The sequence below is a fragment of the Dermacentor variabilis genome, chromosome 10, assembly GCF_050947875.1.
Source record: "Dermacentor variabilis isolate Ectoservices chromosome 10, ASM5094787v1, whole genome shotgun sequence".
Lineage (NCBI taxonomy): Eukaryota > Metazoa > Arthropoda > Arachnida > Ixodida > Ixodidae > Dermacentor > Dermacentor variabilis.
In genome coordinates, this window is record NC_134577.1 from 82,413,351 (window position 1) to 82,436,777 (window position 23,427).

A 23,427-nucleotide genomic window follows, 5' to 3' on the forward strand; every position below is an offset into this window, starting at 1 on the left:
CACGTGACTGTTCAGGAGGGACAGCGCGCCGCAACAGGTGGCGCCACAACTTACCCTCATTTCGGCAGCGCCCGCCGTGCGCTTCTGTTAGCTTCAGTACGCTTGCGTTACCGTGTTGCCGGTAAGCAGAGTTAAACCGCATCGTTTTTTAAGCACGCACCGCAAAGACGTGTTAATATTTATAAGATGCAATAATCGTGGACAGCTTTCTGTATACAGTGGTAGTTAAGAGCGCGAGCTGTCAGCTAACAGGCTTAAGTCTCTCTCTCATGAGCGTGCGAGAACAGCGCAGAAGCAGGCGTCTCGCGCTCGTAGCAATTCCCCTGCATGGCCACAAAAAGCTGTACCCGACTAACGGCTGATAGCGGTAATATTTTTCTTTCTCAGCGCAGCAGTAATAAAGCCGGTCGTGGCGCATGCTGACTACGATTTTCCATTTCTTTGCGAGAAAATGAATTTCTTCTTATTCGTTTACTTACCGTGTAAATCGTCGTCAGTTCATGCGTGGGTAGTGGTGTACGCGAAGCAGCAGCACTTTCGACAGATGGTATTTTCCGTGCCTGAGACGATATTTTCACGGGCTAGAGGCTTACAGATTTTCCATATTTCGCGAAAAAAGATTGTCTCTGCTTATTCGTTTATTTATCGAGTAAATCGTCGTCAGCGCATGCGTGGGAAGTGATGTATGCGAAGCAGCAGCAGTTAAATATGTACAGATGTTTGTAACATTTAAACATGAACAAACATCGCTCGATGACAAAATGTCCGTGATAACGCTGGAGTTGGGAATCGCGGCACCCGGCGCGAGCCAATCGAGCTCCGTGCATATGTCGCTTCGACGCGTACGAAACGTCGAAAGCACAGCGCACACGAACCTATCGTCACTACGCGCAGTCTGGAAACATTGCAGATCGCTTTCAGGACACACGAGCGCCGGCAACGCGTCCCTATAACGTCCGCCACAGGGATCTATACTATACGGCGTCCGCGATTCGCGAGGCCAACGCCGTAGTAGACGCCGCGGTTGTCTCCACTCTGTACGGAGCGTCGGGCGAGGCTGTCATCGAGGCACCCTAGCAGCCGCCGGAGCAAAACTCCCCTCCGCTCTCGCCTGACCCCCCCTGCCTCGCGCGCGACAAGAGGGGGCATGCGTCCCGGCCGCGTTCCTTGCTCGCGCACGCGAGATTGAACGCGTTCGCCGGCTCTCTCATACGCCTTCCCTCATACGGAACCTCACGACGACGCCGACGGCAGAAATGCACCTGGAGTGTCCATATAATTGCTGCCGCAACAAAAATATAAGAAAACATTGAACGACTTGGCTGGGAATAGACAAATACCCTTGAGAAATTTGCATAATAAGGTGTCTTACAATAAGATTACTTACTTCCAGGAGGCTATGCCACTCTTAGAAGTACTACGACTTTTGCTTTCAAATGCTGCATATACACAAATGAAGTCAGCCCATGCTTGTGCAGACAACCAACGAATAAGTAATTATTTTTATTAATTTTTAAAATTCATTATTGTTTGTTTTTGTTGAGGTACTACACAGCAATTTTAAAACGAAAGCTGAGCTTAAATCACAACATTTGTGTAGCTAACCTAGAGGGTGGCTTTGCCGCTTTATTGACGCTGTGTGCTTCGCTGTTTTAAATCCCTCCCAGCTACGCTCACACTCATGACAGAAAATTTCCATGATGCCTTGAGAAATTAGGCTGACAGAATGGATAACAACAACAAAGCAAGTCACTATGACAATAATATTTATAATTTACAGCAGCAGATGCTCCTCGACATCAGTCAATTCCGAGGACTCAGATCTGCCAGATATCACAGTAGGTGCCCGCATTGAATTCCACATCTTAGTTGCAGTGTCCGGTAGGTGCTCTGCGCAAAAACAAGACACAAAAGCAGCTCGGTATGAACAGATGGTCTTATTTAAAGTGAACCTGCTACCCTTGGTTCATTTCACTAGACAAAATTCTACAATTGATAGTCATCAGTACACTTGGCACTTTCTAAAACGAACATGGAACTGAAGTATTATTAGCCAAGTGGATCTAAAATGTGGGTGACACTGCCTTATTTCAGTGAGTATTCTGCTACTTCAACAAAACTGAAAATGCAAGATCTGAGACTATATTGGCTACACCGAAGCCAATTTCTTTTCCTCGCGGCTCGAGATACGTAATCTGGCAGCAGAAATGTAAATTCGGGTGGCAAAAATGTTGTACATGTAGCAAGAGCAAGTTGAAACAGCACATCCCAGATGTGCATGCTTTTTCTGGCTTGGCTTCACTCACCCACAGCCAGCAAGCCAACGTGCAAGTCTCATGTTCTCACACCGATTGCATGGCCGTGGATTCATGACAGTGACAATCTCATTTATAATTCAGTGCTGTTCATTTGCCACGTGTCAGCAGAGCAAGTCATCAACAGGCTATCAAAATCCACAAGACAGCTTTCGCTGGCCCATCAGGCATCACACTTGCATTTCCTTGACATACATACTGGGTGTCCCAGTTAACTTGGACCAAGATACCCTTGAGAAATTTGCATAATAAGGTGTCTTACAATAAGCCATCACATAGCGTGATGCCTTGTATCGAGCTGCTGCCGCTGGTAAAGCTGTGTATCTGTGGCTATTCGCTTGGGAGCGCTTGAGTAACGGCATGCGTGCACGTATCTATTTCGTATTTTGGACGTTTTGCACTCTTTTTTCGGAAGAACCAACGACGCAAAGGTGAGCACGAAACAAATGCTTGATTCGGAGGTTATTTGAGGTGCCCCACAACTTTGTAATTGATATGTTTGTGATTCAAGCAACAATTAAAAGTCCACTAAGTAAAATCAATTAATTATTATACTTCGTGATGAAAAAAATACTCACTGTAAGCACACACGACTGCCACTACTATGCAGCCGGTACGATTTCTCTAGAGCTCTTGCGTTTTTTTTTTAATCTTGATCCAAGTGAACTGGGACAACTGGCATACCTGATAGCAATTTCTTTTTTGCAGATACCAATGTGCATGCTTATAGCAAATTTAGTATATAAAAAAGGTATTTTTGAGTCAAATGTGTTTTTGTCATAAGGAAGTTAAACTGTTTTGCTGTGAAGTCTACAAAAGAGCAGAAATGAGGTGCTTTTGTGTGTTGAGAATTTTGTGGAAGATATGTTGCAACAACAGTAAAACAACAATTTATTTGTCCCATATTTGAATGCAGGTGTGTACATAAAGCCTCTCATTGCATTATTATCATATATGGTGGTTACTGCAGCCATCCCATACTTTTCCTGCATACTAAGCATGTCCTGCTCGTTTCGTTGTCACCACCATTCTCACAAATTTTTACTGTTAAAGTCACTTTCATGCAAATTTACTAATTAGAAGGCTAATTATCGAAATTTAGTAAATTAGTGAACTTATTGTCATTACACAGTTTCTCATGTCGACTGCTGCTGCCATCTTTCAGCAAAAAAAAAAATCTTAAATCCCTTATTTTGGTTGTCACGGAAACAAGTGGCACATACTGAACAGAACAGCAAAGACGCAAAGAGTCATTATCCCTTATTTCTTCAACTAATTGCTATTAAACCCTCTTAACATGTGTTAAGTGTGAATGACCAAGTATCAATATTGTTATCTTAAGAGGAAGCTTTAGCTCGGCCGCAACTCCGACGCGGCCTATTCAAATACATGTAAAATGCAAACACATTTTTCTGAGATGAGCCCTGGTCTGATTTTAATTAAATTTGTTGCATTTGCGAGAGAAAGTTGAGTTCTAGTGACTGTTGGAAGTGGAATTTTGATCTAGGGCCTGAATTTTGTTAAAAATTTTTTCAAAAATGTGAAAGTAAAAAAAAATAGAAGCACGAAATTTACAAGTTAATAGCTCTGCATCAGGAACAGATATCGCGGTTCTGTAAATAGCATCCATTAGACCATTCAAAGCAGACAAATTCAATATGTCAATTTATATCTTAGGCAAATTCGTTACGTTGTGTACAAGGGTTCTGCAAAAGCTGTATTTCCATATTACAAAATTTTTTTTAGATTCATGTGTGACATACAATTTTGTCCGCTTTAGATGTATTATGAGATGCAATTCACATAATTGTGATATCATTTTCAATTGATGAGTTACAGAGGCGTACACTTGATAGCTTTGTTTCACAAAATTTTCTATTTTTGCCAATTTTTAAATAAAATATTGATGACCTAAATCAATATTTCGAAACTAACAGTCACTAGATTTCAAGTTTTTCTTTTAAAGGCAACAAACCTCGTCAAATTTGGTGCTGTGGTTGCCAACAAAAACGACTTCTCCTTTCACATGCATTTAGATAGGAGCACCCGAGCTAAAACTTCCTCTTAAGAGGAAGCTTTAGCTCGGGCCCAACTCCGACGCGGCCTATTCAAATACATATAAAAACGCAAAAACGTTTTTCTGAGATAACCCCCGGACCGATTTTAATGAAATTTGTTGCATTTGAGAGGGCAAGTGAAATTCTAGTGACTGTTGGTCGCGGAATTTCTATTTAGGTCCTGAATTTTGTTAAAAAGATTTTCAAAAATTCGAAAGTTTGAAAATAATAGAAGCAGGAAGTTTACAAATTCATAACTCTGCATCAAGAGCAGATATCGCGGTTCTGTAAAGGAGATCCATCAGATCATTGAAAGCGGACAAATTCGATACGTCATTTTATATCTTACGTGAATTTGTTACGTTGTTTACATTGGGTTCTTCAAAACCCATATTTCCATTTTACTATATTTTTTTACATTCATGTGCAACGTATCAATTTTGTCCGCTTTAGATGTACTATTAGATGCAGTTCACGGAATTGTATTATCAATTTTCGTTGCTGAGTTGCAGAGTTGTAAACTTGATAGTGTCGTTTTTTTTTAATTTTCGATTTTTGCCAATTTTTAATAAAAGATTGACGACCTAAATCGAAAATCTGAAACCAACAGTCACTAGATTTTAGGTTTTTCTTTTAAATGCAACAAATTTCGTCAAATTTGGTGCAGTGGTTGCCGAAAAAAACGAATTCTGCTTTTACATGCATTTAGATAGGAGTACCCGAGCTAAAGCTTCCTCTTAAGAAAAAACATTGAATTGTTTTTAGACAGAATGATTAAAAAACACAGAAATGCATGAGATATGCTAATGCAACCACCGCAAGTGTAAAAGCTGGCTACATGTGGCACGAAGAAAGGAAGTATCTTTTTCATCAATGTCATGAGGCAAAAGTTCAGTGAACTTATACCAACACTGATATTAGCAAAATGAAGCCATGAGAATGGCTTGGCTGCTAGCCAAGGTCCTGGCCAAGCAAAAATGATAATTTTATCTTGAATCCCCTGTCTTTCAATGATCAAAGACAGTCATCACAAAAACACGTGGCATGCATGCATTGAGCTCGAACCTCAGGGATTTTTTGTGCACAACAAAAATTGCAGCAGCCAAAAAGTAATTGGAAAAATGCATACCATGCTTTCCAGTAAGCTCGTTCACTCTCGGGAACAGATCCTAAATCGATCTGAATGGGTTCAAAGAGAAAGACAAAATGGCACTTACAAGATGAACAGGTGAGTTCACTTCTATTAAATTCACTTGCGAGTCCCATTGCTTCGGTGTGTGCACATCTGGGGTTACGTTGACTAAATTGGTACAGCTGACAATGGCAAACACAAAAGCCAGTGCTGCAGCAATAAAGTACTAGCTTAAAACAATGTGTTTGAAGTACAATATATTGTTGCTACTGCTAGCACTTTACGATTGTTATTAGTGTTGGAGGAATATTTAAACAAACTGAGCGCGGGTACTCAAAGCAATAAGAGAGGTTGTGTGCGGTAGCTAGCTTCGTGGTGTGGCCTGTTGTGATAGGTATGAGAATCCATAACAGTCAGCACTGCAAAATGACTCCAGGCCTTTGTTGCCACGGTTACGATAACCCCCGTATTCAGGAACGTTCCTCCACTTGACACTTCACCTAGACTCAAGAAAGTGTACACCAGTGCCACCCCTTGACAGGAGTAGTCACTGCGCTTTTAGATGATCCACGGCAATTCTTGAGAAGTGTAGTGTCTTCTTTGGTCAAAGCGTGATGCTGTGTTCAACTTGTTGGAGTGGCTATCTAACCACGCCTTAGAGATAACTTCTGTAACAGGTACCAATTTTTACTCCTACTGTCACCTTAAAAGCATAACTTAATGTAAATTATCTTGGTAAGCAACTGACATACGCCAAAACACATTACATATCTAAAATCAATGCAAAAGGAAACTCAAGAGGAATGTAAAGTTTCACTAGTATTGGTATGAAAAAAAATTTTTTTTTAAATGCCGGTGACCCATTAACTTACGTCCATGAGTTTCTTGCAGATGTCTCCACCTTTGGCACGGTCTTCTTCGGCGTGCACAACGCGCGAGCCAAACTGCATGGCCCGTTTAGGTCGACAGGCAGCTTCGTTGAGGCCCAGGCTTGCTGCTAGCGTGCGCAGTAGCATTTTGTCTCCGATCCCTCTAGGCAGGTGGGGGTTCACCTGCAACGCGTCAACGCACAATCGGCTCGGCTACAGAAGTTTCCTACAGTAAACTCCTAGAGAAAACTTGAGTGCCACATTCCATTTCACAATTAGCAGGCAGTGTGACAAAGGTTAGAGAGAGACTTCTCTCAGTGCTTGCATCTGCGAGGAAAATATAGTGCGTTGTACATAAAAGAAGGATGCAGGTACACATAGTGAAATTCCATGTAGTACGTCTCGTATTTGTCATGAAATAAAACGCATTAATAGCGTGGACGGCGTTGGAGAAACTAGTGGAGCGGCGTGTTTCTTTGGTGATTGACAGTCACAGCACATCTCACCCCACTCGTGACTGAAACATGGATCACTACACACTGCAGGCATAAAGGTGCACAAATAATACCTCATTTGACGTAAATTGTGTCAGAAAGTTCTAAAATATGAAGTCATTGTTTTATAGAGACTGTTGCAGATCAAAAAATTACCGACGATTACGTTACTTCCTAATGCGAAATTTGAGCGCAGCAAATAAGCTGTTTCACCTTTTCGATAGATTGAGGCAAAGAAATCGAGCAACACATGTATGCGCTATCACAGAATTTTTTTTTTATTTTTCACACGTATTCCTTTAACAAAGACTCCACTAACAGTTCTTGACAGTCATGAAGGAAGCTTTGTGGTCGGAGAAATAGACTGATATATGTTCGACTTGGTACACCAATGCTTGATTCTCAAAGACGAGATCTATACAAGTGCCTCGCGAGGTTGTCACAGCCGTGGAACGCGTTACGAGCGAGAGGAACGGGATGTTCTCCCGCATAAGTGTTAGGAAATTGCTGTTTGTCTTTATGTCAAGCCGCCACCGATCTGGCTCTCTGATTGCCACCGCACAGGGCGAACGGCAGCGGCAATTTCGGCTCGGGCGGTGCACATATACAGATCCGCCGCCACCGATCTGGCTCTCTGATTGCCACCGCACAGGGGTTGCATTGGAGGAGGAGCGAAGAAAGGAATGAAGTTCGAGCCGGCGCTTTGACAACCGGAGACTCGCAGGAAGAGGGGGGAGGGGGGCGGCGTGTACACCCAGCGGCAAACGATGGTGGCAGAAGCGCGCGCAGCAAGCGGACAACACGATAAAGGGAGGAGGAATGAGATAGCAGCGACTGACTGATGCCGCTGACGCCGATAGTGAGTCAACCCCAGCTGCGGAGTTGGTTTCAGGGACAACGCCGCCGATGCCAACACAAACAATATGATACCCTCGCTTCCGCAGTGCTAAGAACCAGGTCTAGCCGTGGGAAGGTGGTCACGTATTCGTCGACGAGCCGGGGCCTACGTGAAATAACCGGCGCGTCGGCAACTGAAGAGCACCCTATCCGCCAGACAAGAACAGGGGGGGGGGGGGACCCTTTCCTCCTCTTTCTGCATGGCGGCGACGGTGTTCTATGCAGTCACGTTATCTTGACTCTCTAGCGGCGTCAGCGGCATCCAGCGGTATCAGTCGGTCGCTGCTAGCGCTGGGGGGATGAAAGGGGGGCGGAGCTGGTTACGAGGCCGACGACAACGCCGACGACGACGCGAAACCCAGGAACGCCAAAGAGCTGCGCTCTAAACCAATTGCACTGTGAGATGCGTGGAGTGAGACATCTATGACTGCACTACTTGCAAGCATGGCGGCTTAGCCCGCATTGGATTATGCAGCGGATTTCCATAAACTTCGTCCTTCCAGCTTCAAACGCTTAGTTACTTTTGAATACAGATCCTTTTCAACAAGATCTTGCTATACGTGCAACAATTTGCACTGATTAAGCATGTGCATGGAGAGAAAGAAATAGCTTAGCAGAACTTGTTCTGGAACTAGTTGGTTATGTCTTAAAGCAGTAACCGTAGCGAAATATGATGGCTTGGAAATACAGAAAGATTAAATGTAACAAGTAAAGCCACAAGAATGTGTGAAACCACAAGCACAAAGACAATACAAATGTAGTGGCTGTTGCATTGTGCTGCTGAGCGCGAGGCCTTGGGTTCAGTTGCATTCCGATGGAGACAGAATCAAAAAATGTTTGTGTACTAATGCTAGATTTAGATGCACATTAACGAACCCCAGGTGGCGTAAGTTATTTCGAAGTTCCCCACTACAGCATCCTTTATAGGCCACGGTGCAGTTTCGGGACATTACATTCCAAAATTTGACGTTCAACACTTCAGCAAAGTAGGGCCCACATTTCGCCAGAGCTGAACAGCATGGCTAGCATCTTCTACAACTGAGCTGACATTGTCACCAAACATGCAAGAGCGGTAGGCTACTTTGCAACCTAACACAATGAGACAGATGGTGCTTACAAAAGCTGGCATGACAGGCTTAAACTGAATGGCAGATAGAAAGGCCAGCCGCCACCAAATGGCGTTTATTGCGAAAAAGAACTGCAAAATGTAGTGGGCGAGTGTACACGTGACCAACTGCTACGATAGACTTCTGTTGAAGTGACCATTTATTTCATAAGAATAATGTACAGGGTGTTCCGGCTACTGTGGACCAAGATTAAAGGGGCCCCAAACCATGTCTTTCTGAAGCCCCAAAAACGCCTTTGAATGAGTACAGTACCTCTCGGGAACATATTACTGAAATAATTTTTCAATAAGAGTTAGTAGGAGAACAGATACTCAAGAGTGCGGCATTTAGCTTTCCTATTCATCCTCGATGTCCTTTGTTCCGAAGGAGTGGAGGAGCGCCAGCGGCAATAGAGTGACGATACACCACCTACAGTGCTACGGTGAGTGGGCGAGCACACCGCAGTGAGCGTGGTATTTAAACTATGCAGCAGTTGCAGCTATGTGTGGCCATGCGCAACTGTAAGTGCACGGCTGGAGGGCGTGCTCCAGCCTGGCCATGCTGCATGGTGCCGACCATTTTTGCCCTGCCGGGACAGCAGGCAAATCCATGATGCACACTTTGAAGCCCTCAATATGAGGCTCAATATGAAGCGTATCTAGCCAGGAGCAACAGGGAGAGAGTGTGCAACGGCACGTATCCCTTGTAGATGCCAACCGCTATTCATCGCAATTCATCGCTATTCATCACATAGCATACGTGTGGTCTGGGTTTAAGTTTCGCGCAGTTTGAGGCTAGTTGAGTGTTCCAGACTAATCGAAATTAGTGAGAGTTGACGGCTATGACACCTCGATAAGCAGTGTGTCCAAAGCTGAATTCATACATGGGCGGGCGTGGCTGAGCGCGAGCTGATGGCAGTCGGCTCACCATTCTTGACTGATGTTAACTATAGGCTAATAGCAGCCATGTACAGGAATCTGCTACGTGACGAAACATGGCAGCTTCGAAAAGGGTGATGAGAAGGCTTCTGTTGAAAAGAGAGCATTTGAAAAAAAAAGGTGACTTCGCGCTCCGATTGGGAGCCTTACGTGCCGTGCGCGAGTGCAAAATTTTGCTGAGATATTCACAGCAGCGTATGCTCTCCGCAGAACATGCTTTTTCACCTAGCTCAAGGGGTGGTTCAGAACCCCTTGAAACAAAAATAGAAGGAACCCTTTTTTATGCCTGCAAATTTGTTGATCGCATCACACCACTTAATTCTCTGCCATTTTTTACTGTATTCCCTTTCCCTTCACACCCATTCTGTTTCGCTAACAGACCACTGGTCATTTGCTACACCAATTACGTGGCCTGCCCTACTACATTTTACCCACTTGCTCTCACCTAGAGTATCGGCTGCCCCCATTTGCTTTTAATCCACAAGCCCTGTCTTCACGTCTTTTATGCCTATCATTCTTCATTCCATCACTCATTGGACTACTATCCTTATAGCTTCTCCTCAAGCCTCTTTGGTATCCACCAAGCTTCAGATCCATATGTTAGCACCAGTAGAATGCAATGATTGTACACTTTTCTTTTCAAGGATAGCGGTAAGCTGCCGATCATGATGGGCCTACTTACTTTCATCCAAATTGGTACCCGGTTCAGAAAATTGACAACATCCCTGTCCAGGAATGGAAACCTGGCTTCCCGCCCATGGTCCGACACTATGCTGCAAAAAATAGCAGACGCAAATGCTTGAACACGTATATAACTCAATACACAGCTTAACAACAACCTAAAGAACAAAAAGAAAAAAATAGCTGGCTCTCCCATAGCCGAGAGTAGGTGTAAGCATGAAATGGCTACCGGCAAAGCAGATTGGTTGGAGATGATGCTAACCACAATGTTAAAATGGGTGTAGTGCATGGTTGCAACGGTGCACCACGCCAGACCACACCACACCATATGTGCACTGGTCCATATGCATGCAATAGTTTCCTGCCACAGGCAGAACCACATTGCAAGTCTCGTCTCGGTCAAACAGCCATCCGCAGTGTGCTGGACGCTGCCGGCTTGGCCACTGCCAGACGCCACTGGCTCTGCCGGCACGCTGGACACACTGCGGACCTCACAGACTGCTGGTTTTTAAAAGAGCTCAAGCAACTTTGTCTCAGCACCAAAAGATGACAATAAAGTGTATGGTGCCCTGTATCTGCGTTTTGAACGTTGCTATCGGAAACGACAAATAAAGCCTCGGCGTACTAGAAGTTAGAGCTTGAGTGATATTGTGAACAAACATTTGGGAGAAATCCAAAGCAATATTTTTTGTACCTTGTTTGAGAAGTAACTAGTGTGTGTGTAATGCAGTCTTGACTGGTTGCCCGGATGATCTCGTTTTGTTCTCGCATCATGCCCGGATGTTCTTGTTTAAGCGCCTGGATAATGGCTCTGGCTTTTGGTTCAAGGTCACTTGAAAGTCGCCGACAACAGAAGCTAAAAGCATTTCATGCTTAAAAATGTGCACAAAATTCTAAATAAATAAATGCTGCCTTCACTATAAAGGTACACATATATGTGCATTACAAACTTCATAGTAATCGGTGCAGCTGACTTGCCAAGGGTCCAGAATCAGCTCAAGTCCATGCAAATTTGTTCAAGAAGTTAAAATTTTTAAGGTACTTTTAATAGTGGTAACTTCAAGGTTTTGCATTGTCACAGACATGTTTATGATGGTTTGGACAATTAGCTATCTCAATTTTTACGACTTGGAATAAGAGGTATAAATAACAGGTATTAAAGGCTGCCTTAGTCGAAAGATCTGTCAAATGGTTGCACCTTTTAATCAAAAGTGTGCCTGTTTTTGCATGTTTATTCACCATCAAAAGTTAAAATTAAGCATGAAGTGGTATGCAGATGATATGCAAATTCTGATTCGACATGCAACCTAATGACAATGGGTAGTACATTGCTGTGAAGCCACACCAAAGGGTGAGATACTGCTATGGGGCGAGTCAGCCACACAAGGTTGCGTTGATCACCTGATGTGCACTTGACTTGGGAGCTGTGTGAATTTAGGATCCTGGCGCGCCTAATTACTGCTTGGTAAATTTACCTACGGATAAAATTCTTAGTGCAAGCGTCCGTGATGTAATGCCAGCCAATGACAAAGGGCTAAAAGAAAGAACTTTGAAAAGAATCCTTGCGTGGTATGAGCCCCTGAAGGCAGAAATGGTATACAAAAGTGCAACAAATCGCTACAAAACTGCATCGTAAGTAAACTGGCAGCATATGAAAGTGGTCATGATTGAGCATACAAAAAATGTTTTTCTCCACCATTGCTTAGTTCTGAATAAAGGGCCAAGCTGCTCTTGAAAGAGTTGAACATAGTCGTAGGCAGGTATTTGTGAGGACTACACATATAAATATATGGTAACATAAAACTGTTTTACGCTCTATTGCAGACCATGTAAAATGCTAGCTTAGTGCGAGCCTTTAGTCATTTACGTCGTTCACAGCAAGAAAAAGGATGTGCCCCTAAGAAATTTTTGCAACATTTAAGAAACAAGCACATTTGCTAACAGGCTGTTTTAAATGTGAGAGTTCAATTAAGCAGCCCAACTTTGCATGCAAAGCTCAAGAACTTTTGCCAAGGCAAAAATCGCGGCCTCTCACCGATCATCCCTGCCGAGGTTCCGGTGGGCTATTCTGTTGAGCTCCATGGCAATCTCATCAACAAGACCCTGCCAGCCAAAGTTTCTGCAGCAGGTGAAGAACGAAAGACAACTTATAAACTGGAACAAATGACAGCACTGAGCTTAAGAGACAACAATGGCACACACAGGCACGCACTTGTATTTCACCATGTGTCTTGAATAGCCACCCAGCTGCTCATCTGCACCCATTCCTAGGAAGACAACCTGCAGGGAACAAACAAAACTGCAAAGTTTAGCAAGGCTTCAACTGGTTCTGGTTGGCAAGACAGTTGTTTAATTGACTGCACTAGATTACACAAAACAGACAACACTAAGAAGAACGAGGACAAGGAGAAGGGCAGGCAACTGTTGATTTGCTTGTTTCCGTCATCTTCCAGAGTCCTCTTTCATGCATGAAACCGGCACCGTAAACTGAATAAGGATAGGTTGCAAATGTACATCCCTGTGTGCTTATATACTTTGATCATGATTACCATCATGCTTCGTTATCACGCTCCCAAAGTGAACTGAAAGCAATGCACGTGAAGCTTTTGTGCGTGTTCCAGGTCTCTGTGTAGACAGCAACTGTAATCGGTAGCCTTTGTGTTACCGATCAGCACGAAGGCTTCTTACCCTTGCTGGGCTCTCATAGGGACTACCAGGGGGCAGCGCAGTGCCCGAGATACTTCCCCTCCCACGAGCGGCGAACCAGAGGGCACACCCAAGGCTATCGTCTAGGACCGTCTCCAGTGGGTAGATCAACTTGCGAATGTGGTTGGCACTGTAAAAGAACACTGTATGTGTAGGAGGCTGGCTGCCAACACTGCTTATCACAGTACTTTGAAGGAAAACTAGAATTAAAGGAATGCAAAGCCAGACAAAGTGTGACAGAGCATAATGCTGTAGGTACGGCTCAGAATTTTCAGTTTCTATTTGCATCTGAAAATTTGGCTTTTGTTTGGTGAATATATTTTTCCGCGTGACCTTTCAATGCCTATTTTTCAGGGAATAAGTTTTTGCGTTGAGCTCACTGTTCTTTTTTTTTCAGGGAACACAGTCAAACCTCGATATAATAGACACAAATATAGGATATAACGAAACAAACCTAGATTGTTTTGCACCAATATCAGCATGCAACAAATACATGCTTATAAAGGTACTGGGTATAACAAAAGTATTTTCTTGTTGGATGAGACTTTGTCGCAACAAGGTTCAACTGGCTCATCAGCTAATTTTGATGGTGCTGAAACGTGTTGTATGACTGCTCTTTAACAATGCAGTTGCATCAAATGCACACAATAACAAGGTCTTAGAGTAAGTGCACAATGCCATATGGCAATGTGATCATGCAGGAATTAGGAGTCTGCACATTTGAGATTCGAAGAGAACTAGAGTGAGACTTTATTCGTAATGTTATGTGGGTGCCGAGCTCTGACAATTAATGCATAAAGAATGACTAGGAATATAGAACTAGGTCTTGTGAGCCATTGTGGAAAAAGAACCAAACATTCAACGGGATGCAAATTTAAAATAAAAAGTACTGCTTGGGCGGTAGGCTGGTGTACACCCAACCTCAAAATTTTACGGAGCACGAGGTCTGAGAAAATGCTGAATATCTGTGCAGCCTCACAACGGCAGCCTAGTATTCACATTTGCAGCTTCTACCAGTGTATGTGAACAACATTGTGATGTTTGGTTTTACTGACTACTGTTACAGGCAGCTCAGAAATTGAATGTTTTCTGAGATCCTGTGGTCCGTAAACTTCTGTGGTTGACTGTACAACCTTCACCTTGCCAGGCTCCTTGTATTGGAATGCACACACACATATATCTTGCAGCAGTGTGCCCATTGCCTTGCTCTCTGGTAAATCTGCTTTCACGGATCATTCCCGATTAAAAAAAATATATATTTTTTAAAAGTTTGCCATATAGTAAGACCTCATTAACTCGAACTCTGATATCTCAAAATATTGGTCAGAATTTTTTTCCTAGCTCGGTGTCAATCCCATGTACTTTTCACCTTTTATCCTGAATGCTTTTGCATCATACTGCTGATGTCTCGAAACCTCAATTGCAAAAACGTTGGGAAGAAGTCACTACCTGAAGGTTTCCACCTTGAGTGTGCAGCCGTGACACTGTCAAAAAGTGACAGGATCGCAAGTTTGTAGTGAATTCCACATCTTTTTAGGTCCCTATTTTGATCCACCATTCATGGCTAGCTGTGGTTTCATTGCTAATGCTGCCGAAGTGTTGCTTTGACCCCTGATGAAGCGCAATGAGGGCGAGGAGGTACACGTGACCTCTCCAACATGCATACTCGTTTATCTGCGGAGCATCGTCAGTCTGCTTATTCACCGTGCTCTGTGCGTTTCCGTGTTTGTGGATAACAAGTTCAGGGCCACCATTTTGCATCAATCCCTCTTCCAACGACATTTCTTACCATGCTTCGTCACTGGTCGTAGCGACACTCCGCCCACAACGTCAATGGGATAAGCCAGTCGAGAATGGTGGATAAGAGTGGCGCGTTATTGAGCGGAAGGCAATGCTCTAAAATTGCAGCCCTGGGGTGGCATCCCTGGTCGATTAATTTTTGGGATACAAGCCCTTTCGTAATATTTTGCGAAACTGCTATGTGCGAGGATCGCTGTTGCTTGTAGACACCTGACGTACGTGTTGAGTGCCAAGTCAATATTTCGCGAAAGTGATCTACAAAAAATATTGCTGCTAATACATCGAGTCGTTGCGAGAAATTTATCGGCTTCTGGCACCTATTTCAAAAGGCTCTAGGTGGCCTATGTGCGACCGGGGGCCTATATTTTTGTGAATTCACTTATCTAAAAAATTTTCCCAGTTTTTACAGCTTCCGAGTTACTCCGCCTATCTAGAACATTGTCCCAGATTTTACAAATTCGAGTCAACAGATTTTTACTGTACATTATTCCCCTTTTTTTCAGGTCTAAACCAAAAGCGCCAAAGCCTTAGCTGTAAGCTCAAACTAATTTCTTTACTTTCCACAAACCAGACAGAATTCACGGGGTACACGGTACTCAAACATGGCAACCGTCACAAGATAAGCAGAGCACTATATTGACACGTGTATTTATCTTTATTGGGCGACCACGTTTCGCCACCTAACAAATGTTATCGCACAGCGCGGGACGCGCCTGCATGTATCCGAAGTTTCTGGAAAGTTATCGATGCTTCTATCCGCTGTCTGTTTTCGCCGAACCTTAAGTTGTCTGATTTCATCGCGTGACGCGAATGGTGTAGAACTTTGTGGAAGGCACGCGGGTCCCAACGATTAGTCTGGAACATTCAATGATTGATGTATAAAAGCCGACGCACCTGACCCGTTGATCAGATTTTTGACGATCGCCGACCGTGTTCGCCGCTATCGTTGTGCTATAAGTGTAGCCTGTCCTGTGGTCACAGGTTCTGTGCAATGGGCGGCGATGTGGGCACACCTGTGCCCACATCGCCGCTCAGTTGAAGTTGAAGAAGGTTAAGACTGCATGGGAGGGCCCTCAAATTCGAACCGCTGGAGGACACTTCACGCCGACTGGAATCTGCATGGCAAGAATAACCATTCATAACCGGACTTACCCTGCCACCTTCGTTATCCTCCAACAGTGTTCACGAGACGTCATTCTTGGTATGGACTTCCTGAACCAACACGACGCAATCATCGACCTCAAGTCGAAGTCAATAACACTGTCGGAAGATAAAGCGATACCGCCGGAGAGCCCTCGTAGTCACCACGCCTTGAGTGTGCTCGAAGATCAAGTGAGCATCCCGCCTCACTCCAGCATTGTTATTTCAGTCGGCACCGAAACAGCTGCTGACGTAGAAGGCATCATCGAAGGCGACCAACGTCTACTGCTAGACCATGAAATTTGCGTCACAAGAGGGATCGCTCGACTGCATGGAGGGAAAAGTGAAGTGTTGCTGACAAACTTCAGCCAGGAGTTCAAGCACATCAACAAGTGCACGACGATCGCGTACATCGAGGAAATTCTGGAGACCAGCAATGCGTTTGTTCTCTCGGATTCTGTTGCATGTACCCCGACGACCGTAGTTCCCGAAACAGACTTCGACATAAATCCATGTCTCCCCATGATTAAGCAACAACAGCTGAGAAGCTTACTTCGATGATACAAAGAGTGCTTTTCGACGTCATCAGGGATTCGACAAACGCCAGTCGCAAAGCATCGCATAATAACCGAAGAGTGTGCTCGACCACTCCGCCAGAGCCCTTATCAAGTTTCTACACGAGAACGTGAGGCTATAAGGCACCAAGTCGACGAAATGCTGCGCGACGACATTATCCAGCCGCCGAAAAGCCCGTGGGCACCCCCTGTTGTCCTGGTGAAGAAAAAGGACGGAACCCTATGTTTCTGCGTCGATTATTGTCGTCTGAACAAGATCACGAAGAAGGACATATACCCCCTCCCACGGATAGACGACGCATTGGATCGGCTCTGCAACGCTAAATACTTCTCGTCGATGTACCTCAAGTCTGGCTATTGGCAAATAGAAGTCTACGAAAGAGATCGCGAAAAGACCGCCTTCATCACCCCGGACGGCCTCTACGAGTTCAAGGTTATGCCATTTCGACTGTGCTCGGCGCCTGCAACATTCCAGCGTGTAATGGACACGGTTTTAGCAGGATTGAAGTGGCAGACCTGTCTCGTTTACTTGGATGACGTCATTGTCTTCGCCGGAAATTTCGACGATCACCTTAGGCGGCTTGCAACAGTACTCGAGGCCATCAAGTCATCAGGGCTCAATCTGAAGCCAGAAAAGTGCCGCTTCGCTTAGGATGAGCTTCTGTTCCTAGGCCACATCATCAGCAAGTCTGGAGTCCGCCCCGACCCGCAGAAGACAGCTGCCATCGCAATGTTCTCGCAGCCCATCGACAAGAAGGCAGTGTGTAGATTTCTTGGCATGTCTGCCTACTACAGGCGATTTGTCAAAGATTTTTCATGCATCGCTGAGCCGCTGACACAGCTAACTAAATGTGACGTCGAGTTCAAGGGGGAAACGCCACAGGCCGATGCATTTCAAGAACTCAAACGACGCATGCAGTCACCGCCCGTACTTGTGCACTTCGACGAGCACGCCGATACCGAAATACACAATGACGCCAGTAGCCTAGGCCTCGGTGCCGTCCTAGTCCAGAGAAAAGATGGATATGAACACATGATAGCTTACGCTAGCCGGTCGTTGTCAAAAGCGGAAGGCAATTATTCTACGACTGAAAAGGAATGCCTCGCCATCGTTCGGGCTACAGCAAAATTTTGCCCTTACCCATATGGCAGGCCATTCAAAGTGGTCAGCGACCATCACGCATTGTGTTGGCTAGCTAACTTAAAGGACCCTTCAGGACGGCTGGCACGGTGGAGCCTCAGACTACAAGAATACGACATCACTGTAACATACAAGTCCGGACGAAAACACTCAGATGCCAATTGCCTATCACACACCCCCATTGACCCACCGCTGCAAGATGACGAGGATGACGACACCTTCCTTGGAATAATAAGCGCGGAAGACGTCGCAAAACAGCAACGAGGAGACCCGGAGCTAAAAGCCCTAGTCGAGTATTTGGAAAGGCACACCGACGTTGTCCCTAGGGCATTTCAGTGTGGATTGTCTTCGTTCATGCTTCAAAACAACCTACTCGTGAAGAAGAACTTCTCACCAGTCCGCGCCAACTACCTTCTTGTTGTTCCGTCGGCGCTGCTTACAGAAGTACTGCACGCCCTACATGACGATTCGACCGCTGGGCACCTCGGTTTCTTCCGGACGCTATCGAGGATACAAGAAAGGTATTACTGGCCGCACCTAACCGCCGATGTTGCCCGTTACGTCAAGACATGCCAAGACTGTCAGCGACGCAAGACACCACCGACAAGACCAGCGGGATTACTACAGCCGATTAAGCCTCCTTGCCGACCTTTTCAGCAGATCGGGATGGACTTGTTGGGACCGTTTTATATCAACTTCCGGAAATAAGTGGATTGTCGTGGCGACGGACTATCTCACCCACTTCACTGAAACTAAAGCTCTACCGAAAGGCAGCGCAGCCGAAGTGGCGAAATTTTTTGTCGAGAACATCCTGCTGCGACATGGTGCTCCAGGAGTCCTCATCACCGACAGAGAAACGGCTTTTACAGCAGAGCTCACGCAAGCCATTCTGCAAACAGCCAGACAAGTCACAGCAGGACAACTGCCGACCATTCGCAGACGAATGGTCTCACAGAGCGCCTGAACAAGACCCTTGCCGACATGCTAGCAATGTACGTCGACGTCGAGCACAAAACGTGGGATGTGGTCCTGCCGTATGTAACATTCACTAACAACACAGCGGTTCAAGAAACAACACAGATCACGCCATTTAGGCTGGTTTATGGCAGGAACCCGACGACGACGCTCGACGCCATGCTGCCGCATGTCACTGACGAGGAAAATCTTGACGTCGTTACCTATCTCCAGCGCGCTGAAGAAGCCCGACAGCTCGCCTGCCTACGGATCAAGAACCAGCAGAAGACCGACAGCCAACACTACAACCTCCGACGATGCTTCGTCGAGTACAGGCCCGGGGACCGTGTTTGGGTATGGACCCCGATACACCGACGAGGACTCAGTGAGAAACTACTGCGACACTATTTCGGACCCTACAAGGTCATCTGACGTATTGATGCACTGGATTATGAGGTCGTGCCAGATGGCATTTCCCATTCACAGTGCCGCCGTGCACGATCTGAAGGGGTCCACGTGGTGCGCCTTAAACTCTTCTACGGACGCTGACGAAATTTCTTATTTTGTTGTTTTCTTTGCTATGAGTGCTTTTCCTTTTTACTTTCGTTTGTTTGTAGCATCAGGTCTATGCTTTTTAAGAGGGGCGTAATGACACGTGTATTTATCTTTATCGGGCGACCACGTTTCGCCGCCTAACAAATGTTATCGCACAGCGCGGGACGCGCCTCCATGTATCCGAAGTTGGTGGAAAGTTATCGATGCTTCTATCCGGTGTCTGTTGTCACCGAACCTTATGTTATCTGATTTCATCGCATGACACGAATGGTGTAGAACTTTGTGGAAGGCACGTGGGTCCCAACAATTAGTCTGGAACATTCGATAATTGATGTATAAAAGCCGACGCGCTTGACCCGTTGATCAGATTTTCGACGATCGCCGACCGTGTTCGCCGCTATCGTTGTGCTATAAGTGTAGCCTGTCTTGTGGGCACAGGTTTGCCCAATAAAAGTTAGTTTTGCCGTTCACAGTATTACTACTGTATTCTTCAATGTCACCACCGTGACAATATGCAGAGAACAAAACGCAGAAAATGTGCTTTTTCAAATTTTCAGTAATTGACTACAATTTACCAACTGTAAACAAGACATGTTCTGGTATGGGAACTGGCATAGTTATTTTCGGAGCTGTGGTGACAATGCTTTTCTATGTTTACAACGTTTTCTTTCTTATGACAGCTACATTATCAGCAAAAGTTACACTTTGGATGTGTTGGAATGCTAGCCTTTAGCATTATCTTTATCACTAGCTTGATTTAACATTTGTTTCTAGCATCTCTCTAACATTTCTCTTGTGTGTTTATTTACGTGGGCATAAGTTAATTGGGTTGTAGAGCATGATCCGATTGTAAGTTATCTATTGAAGCAAGACAACCAGAGATCGACCAAATATTGACACCTCTTGGGCAATGCAAAAGCTTTAAATACACCAGGATAGTTTGCAGGTGGGACACTGCAGGACGTGCATAACGCAGTAACGCAGGATTCCTTTGGCAGCTACCTTTCAGTCATGTCTTGAAGCAAACTCTTTAATATACCACGATATGACACCACCCCCATGTGACATCCGTGCAGCAGGACAGAGCAGAATATCCAGTATCTCTTGACGAGATTCATTAGCTAAAACAATATTATCATAAAAAATAAGACAAGATGAAAGTCAGAAGAGTCTTGGTAATCTGACTTACCGTTCAAACTGCAGCTCTTCTTTGCCCACGTCAATCTGCAAATGTCATCACCAAACCCTAGTTAGGACAGGACACACACCTCTTAGTAGTGCACGATTTAGAGTCAAAGTACAGTCAATGTAGCCTTCCACAAGCATACAGAGATGGTTAAGCTTGAAATGCTTTCGCCAAAGCTTCAGTAATGTTCTTCAGTGCTTGACCAAGATATAGGCTCGCATTCACAAAGTGTAAAACCTCTAGGTCGTGCACCTTGTGAGTGCCCGGAGCAGTAGTACAAGGAGCAAGAATCCAAAGCGTATTGTAGTACATTGTGACAAATGTGCAACAAAGCCACTTTCATTATGTGACATTATGAGCAACATCAAAGTAAAAGCAAGTAGGATTAGTGACCTCATTGAAGATGAGGAAGTACTAATTAAATGCCCAATGCGTCATTTCCTGTGGCATGAAAGCTTATACGGCTGCTGCCCGTGATAGTTCCACGGGTAGATTTCAAGGAGATGGGGTGCAGCAACTCCCCTCTTCCTACTATGGCCTACCCGTCACTTTCCCACACAGAAAGTTAGGGCTGTACCATATTTACTCACATAATGATCGCACTTTTCTCCCAAAAAATTTGTGCGAAGTCAGGGTTCATTATGCAGGTAAAATTTCGAGCAATTTTTTTTCTCGCCGCCTAAAAGGCAGGATACATGCGGTATGATTCGGCGTCCGATACAGTGTCGAACGTGCTGGATTCGAGGCATTCAGCTGGACCATAGTGCTGAATCAGGTGCCTAGCATGAACAGGCAATATGCCATGGCAAAATGCCTCGGATCCGGCTGCCTTTCCCGCGAATCATACCGCATGCCTCCTGATTTGTTGCATGGCAGGCGTCAGATATGGTGCAATGGCACGACAAAATGCCTTGGATCTGGCTGTCGTTCTGGTGCATCTGACGCCGTATCAGATGATAAATTGTAACGCATGTCTCCTACTTTTGCAGCACAGTGGGCGCCTGATCTGGCACTATGGCACGGCAAAACGCCTCGGATCTGGCTGCCAGTTTGGCACATCGGAAGCCGTATTAGACGTTGAATCGTTTCATGTCTCTCCTACTTCACGGCAGCAAGCTTGGGGCAGCCCCTTCAGGTACTACACCTGAATAGGCTAAATTGCCAGAGGCCAGAGCACCTACGTCTAATGGAAGTTGGTGAGGGCACATGCTACAAGATGCAGCGCACACATGAATCATCTCAAAAAGCTATTTGACACTGGCCCGAGCGAAGCACTAATTTTTTTTTTTAATTATTGGGTTTTACATGCCAAAACCACTTTCTGATCATGAGGCACGTCGTAGTGGAGGACTCCGGAAATTTCGACCACCTTGGGTTCTTTAATGTGCACATAAATCTAAGTACACGGGTGTTTTCGCATTTCGCCCCCACCGAAATGCGGCCGCCGTGGCCGGGATTCGATCCCGCAACCGCGTGCTCAGCAGCCGAACACCATAGCCACTGAGCAACCACGGCGGGTCCGAGCGAAGCATGCCCAAAGTTGTGGCCTAGAGGTTAGAGCATCATGTCGTTGTGCCAACAGACCAAGGTTCAAGCCTACCATTGGGCACATCATTCTTACTTTCCGTGTTCGAGCTATTTGACAAGACAGCAATGGCAGGTATGGCCTGCAAAGTCTGAAAGCCTGGGAGGGTTTGATCAGAAAGCTTTGCTTTAAAAAAAAATAAAAGGCCATCACCTCAACGAGGTTCCACTTGCGGTCAGGAAACACTGCGCGTAGCTCGTCAAGGCCCAGCTTGGCGCTGAGACGGTCGGGGGCATCGAAGGACTTGAACCATTTTTTGGTCTTGCTCTGGCTGTCAATCATGTGCACCTGGTGCTCAAAGGCCACATTCAGCAGGTCTATGGGGCAGCGCCTGGGGAGAAGCCTGTGACATGATGGCAGGACACGACCTATCAATGGCTAACTTCTGTCATCTACTTGCAGGGGAAAGACAGGAACACAGCAAAAGGAATGCCTGTCCAACTTTTCTTTTGGTATCAGCATCTGTCTTGCCAACATTTAATCCTTTTGTGTGCCCTGCATTTCGAGTGTTATGGCCTGTTCTGTGCTGGAAAATTTTCAAGGCTGAATGTAATGCAAGCACGGCAAAAGTAAGAAATTAGCTACAGCAGGCCAGATTCAAACGGTATATCCACGTCCAGATCTATAAATTCAAATACTATTTACTAGTGATATGTTGATGAAGATGTTACAGGTTTTCTTGATCCTAATAATAGCATAAACATAATTATTAATATCCTACTACAATAATTGAATTTGGGTTATCTTATGATGATAAAAACACTTAAAAACATAAAAGTGACTTTCACACATCCTTCATTGTATAAGACTTCTTTGAAGCATGGAACCACACAAAGTGATACGTCAGTTGCTGCCTGTGCATTTTGTTTTTCTGAATTGTTCACTGGGTGAAAGGCCTTTTCAACACTATCATTATCACTTGAACCCCCATTTATAGTGAATACATATCAGGATCCTGTAAATCAGAGTTCTTAAATTTTGACATTGTTCAAGGATTATGTGGACTTCCTAAGCGAGCCTGCCATGTCCAAATTCAAGAGAAACGCGCTATGACAGCAACACCAACTGATAACCTTTCTAGTGCTACTTGTCACATGCAATCCACAAGATTTCAGTTTATGAGGGAACTTTAGCTTGGGACCAACACCGATTTCCCCATTCCAGTACACTTTAAACACTGTCAGTAGATGACCACTGGACTGACCCGAGTGTTTAAGATATAAAGCTGAATTCTGCGAATTGATACGGAAGCAGCAATTTTATTTAGAAGCTCTAATTTTGGCAAGAACTGGCAAA

General features: G+C 45.0%; 1 protein-coding gene across 1 annotated transcript in view; it reads right to left on the reverse strand.

Annotated features, from left to right (window-relative positions):
- Nucleotides 1–1,749: 1,749 nt before the first annotated feature.
- LOC142560730 (asparagine synthetase domain-containing protein 1) overlaps nucleotides 1,750–23,427 on the reverse strand; it is a 49,607-nt gene continuing 27,929 nt past the window's right edge. The window contains exons 7-15 of the mRNA XM_075673026.1: nucleotides 22,285–22,474; nucleotides 20,550–20,584; nucleotides 13,178–13,325; nucleotides 12,702–12,769; nucleotides 12,525–12,608; nucleotides 10,491–10,581; nucleotides 6,377–6,556; nucleotides 5,502–5,551; nucleotides 1,750–1,890 (exon numbers count right to left, since the gene is read on the reverse strand). Coding sequence (XP_075529141.1) covers nucleotide 1,890; nucleotides 5,502–5,551; nucleotides 6,377–6,556; nucleotides 10,491–10,581; nucleotides 12,525–12,608; nucleotides 12,702–12,769; nucleotides 13,178–13,325; nucleotides 20,550–20,584; nucleotides 22,285–22,474 — 847 coding nt within the window. The 3' untranslated portion in view covers nucleotides 1,750–1,889. The remainder of the gene's footprint in view (nucleotides 1,891–5,501; nucleotides 5,552–6,376; nucleotides 6,557–10,490; nucleotides 10,582–12,524; nucleotides 12,609–12,701; nucleotides 12,770–13,177; nucleotides 13,326–20,549; nucleotides 20,585–22,284; nucleotides 22,475–23,427) is intronic.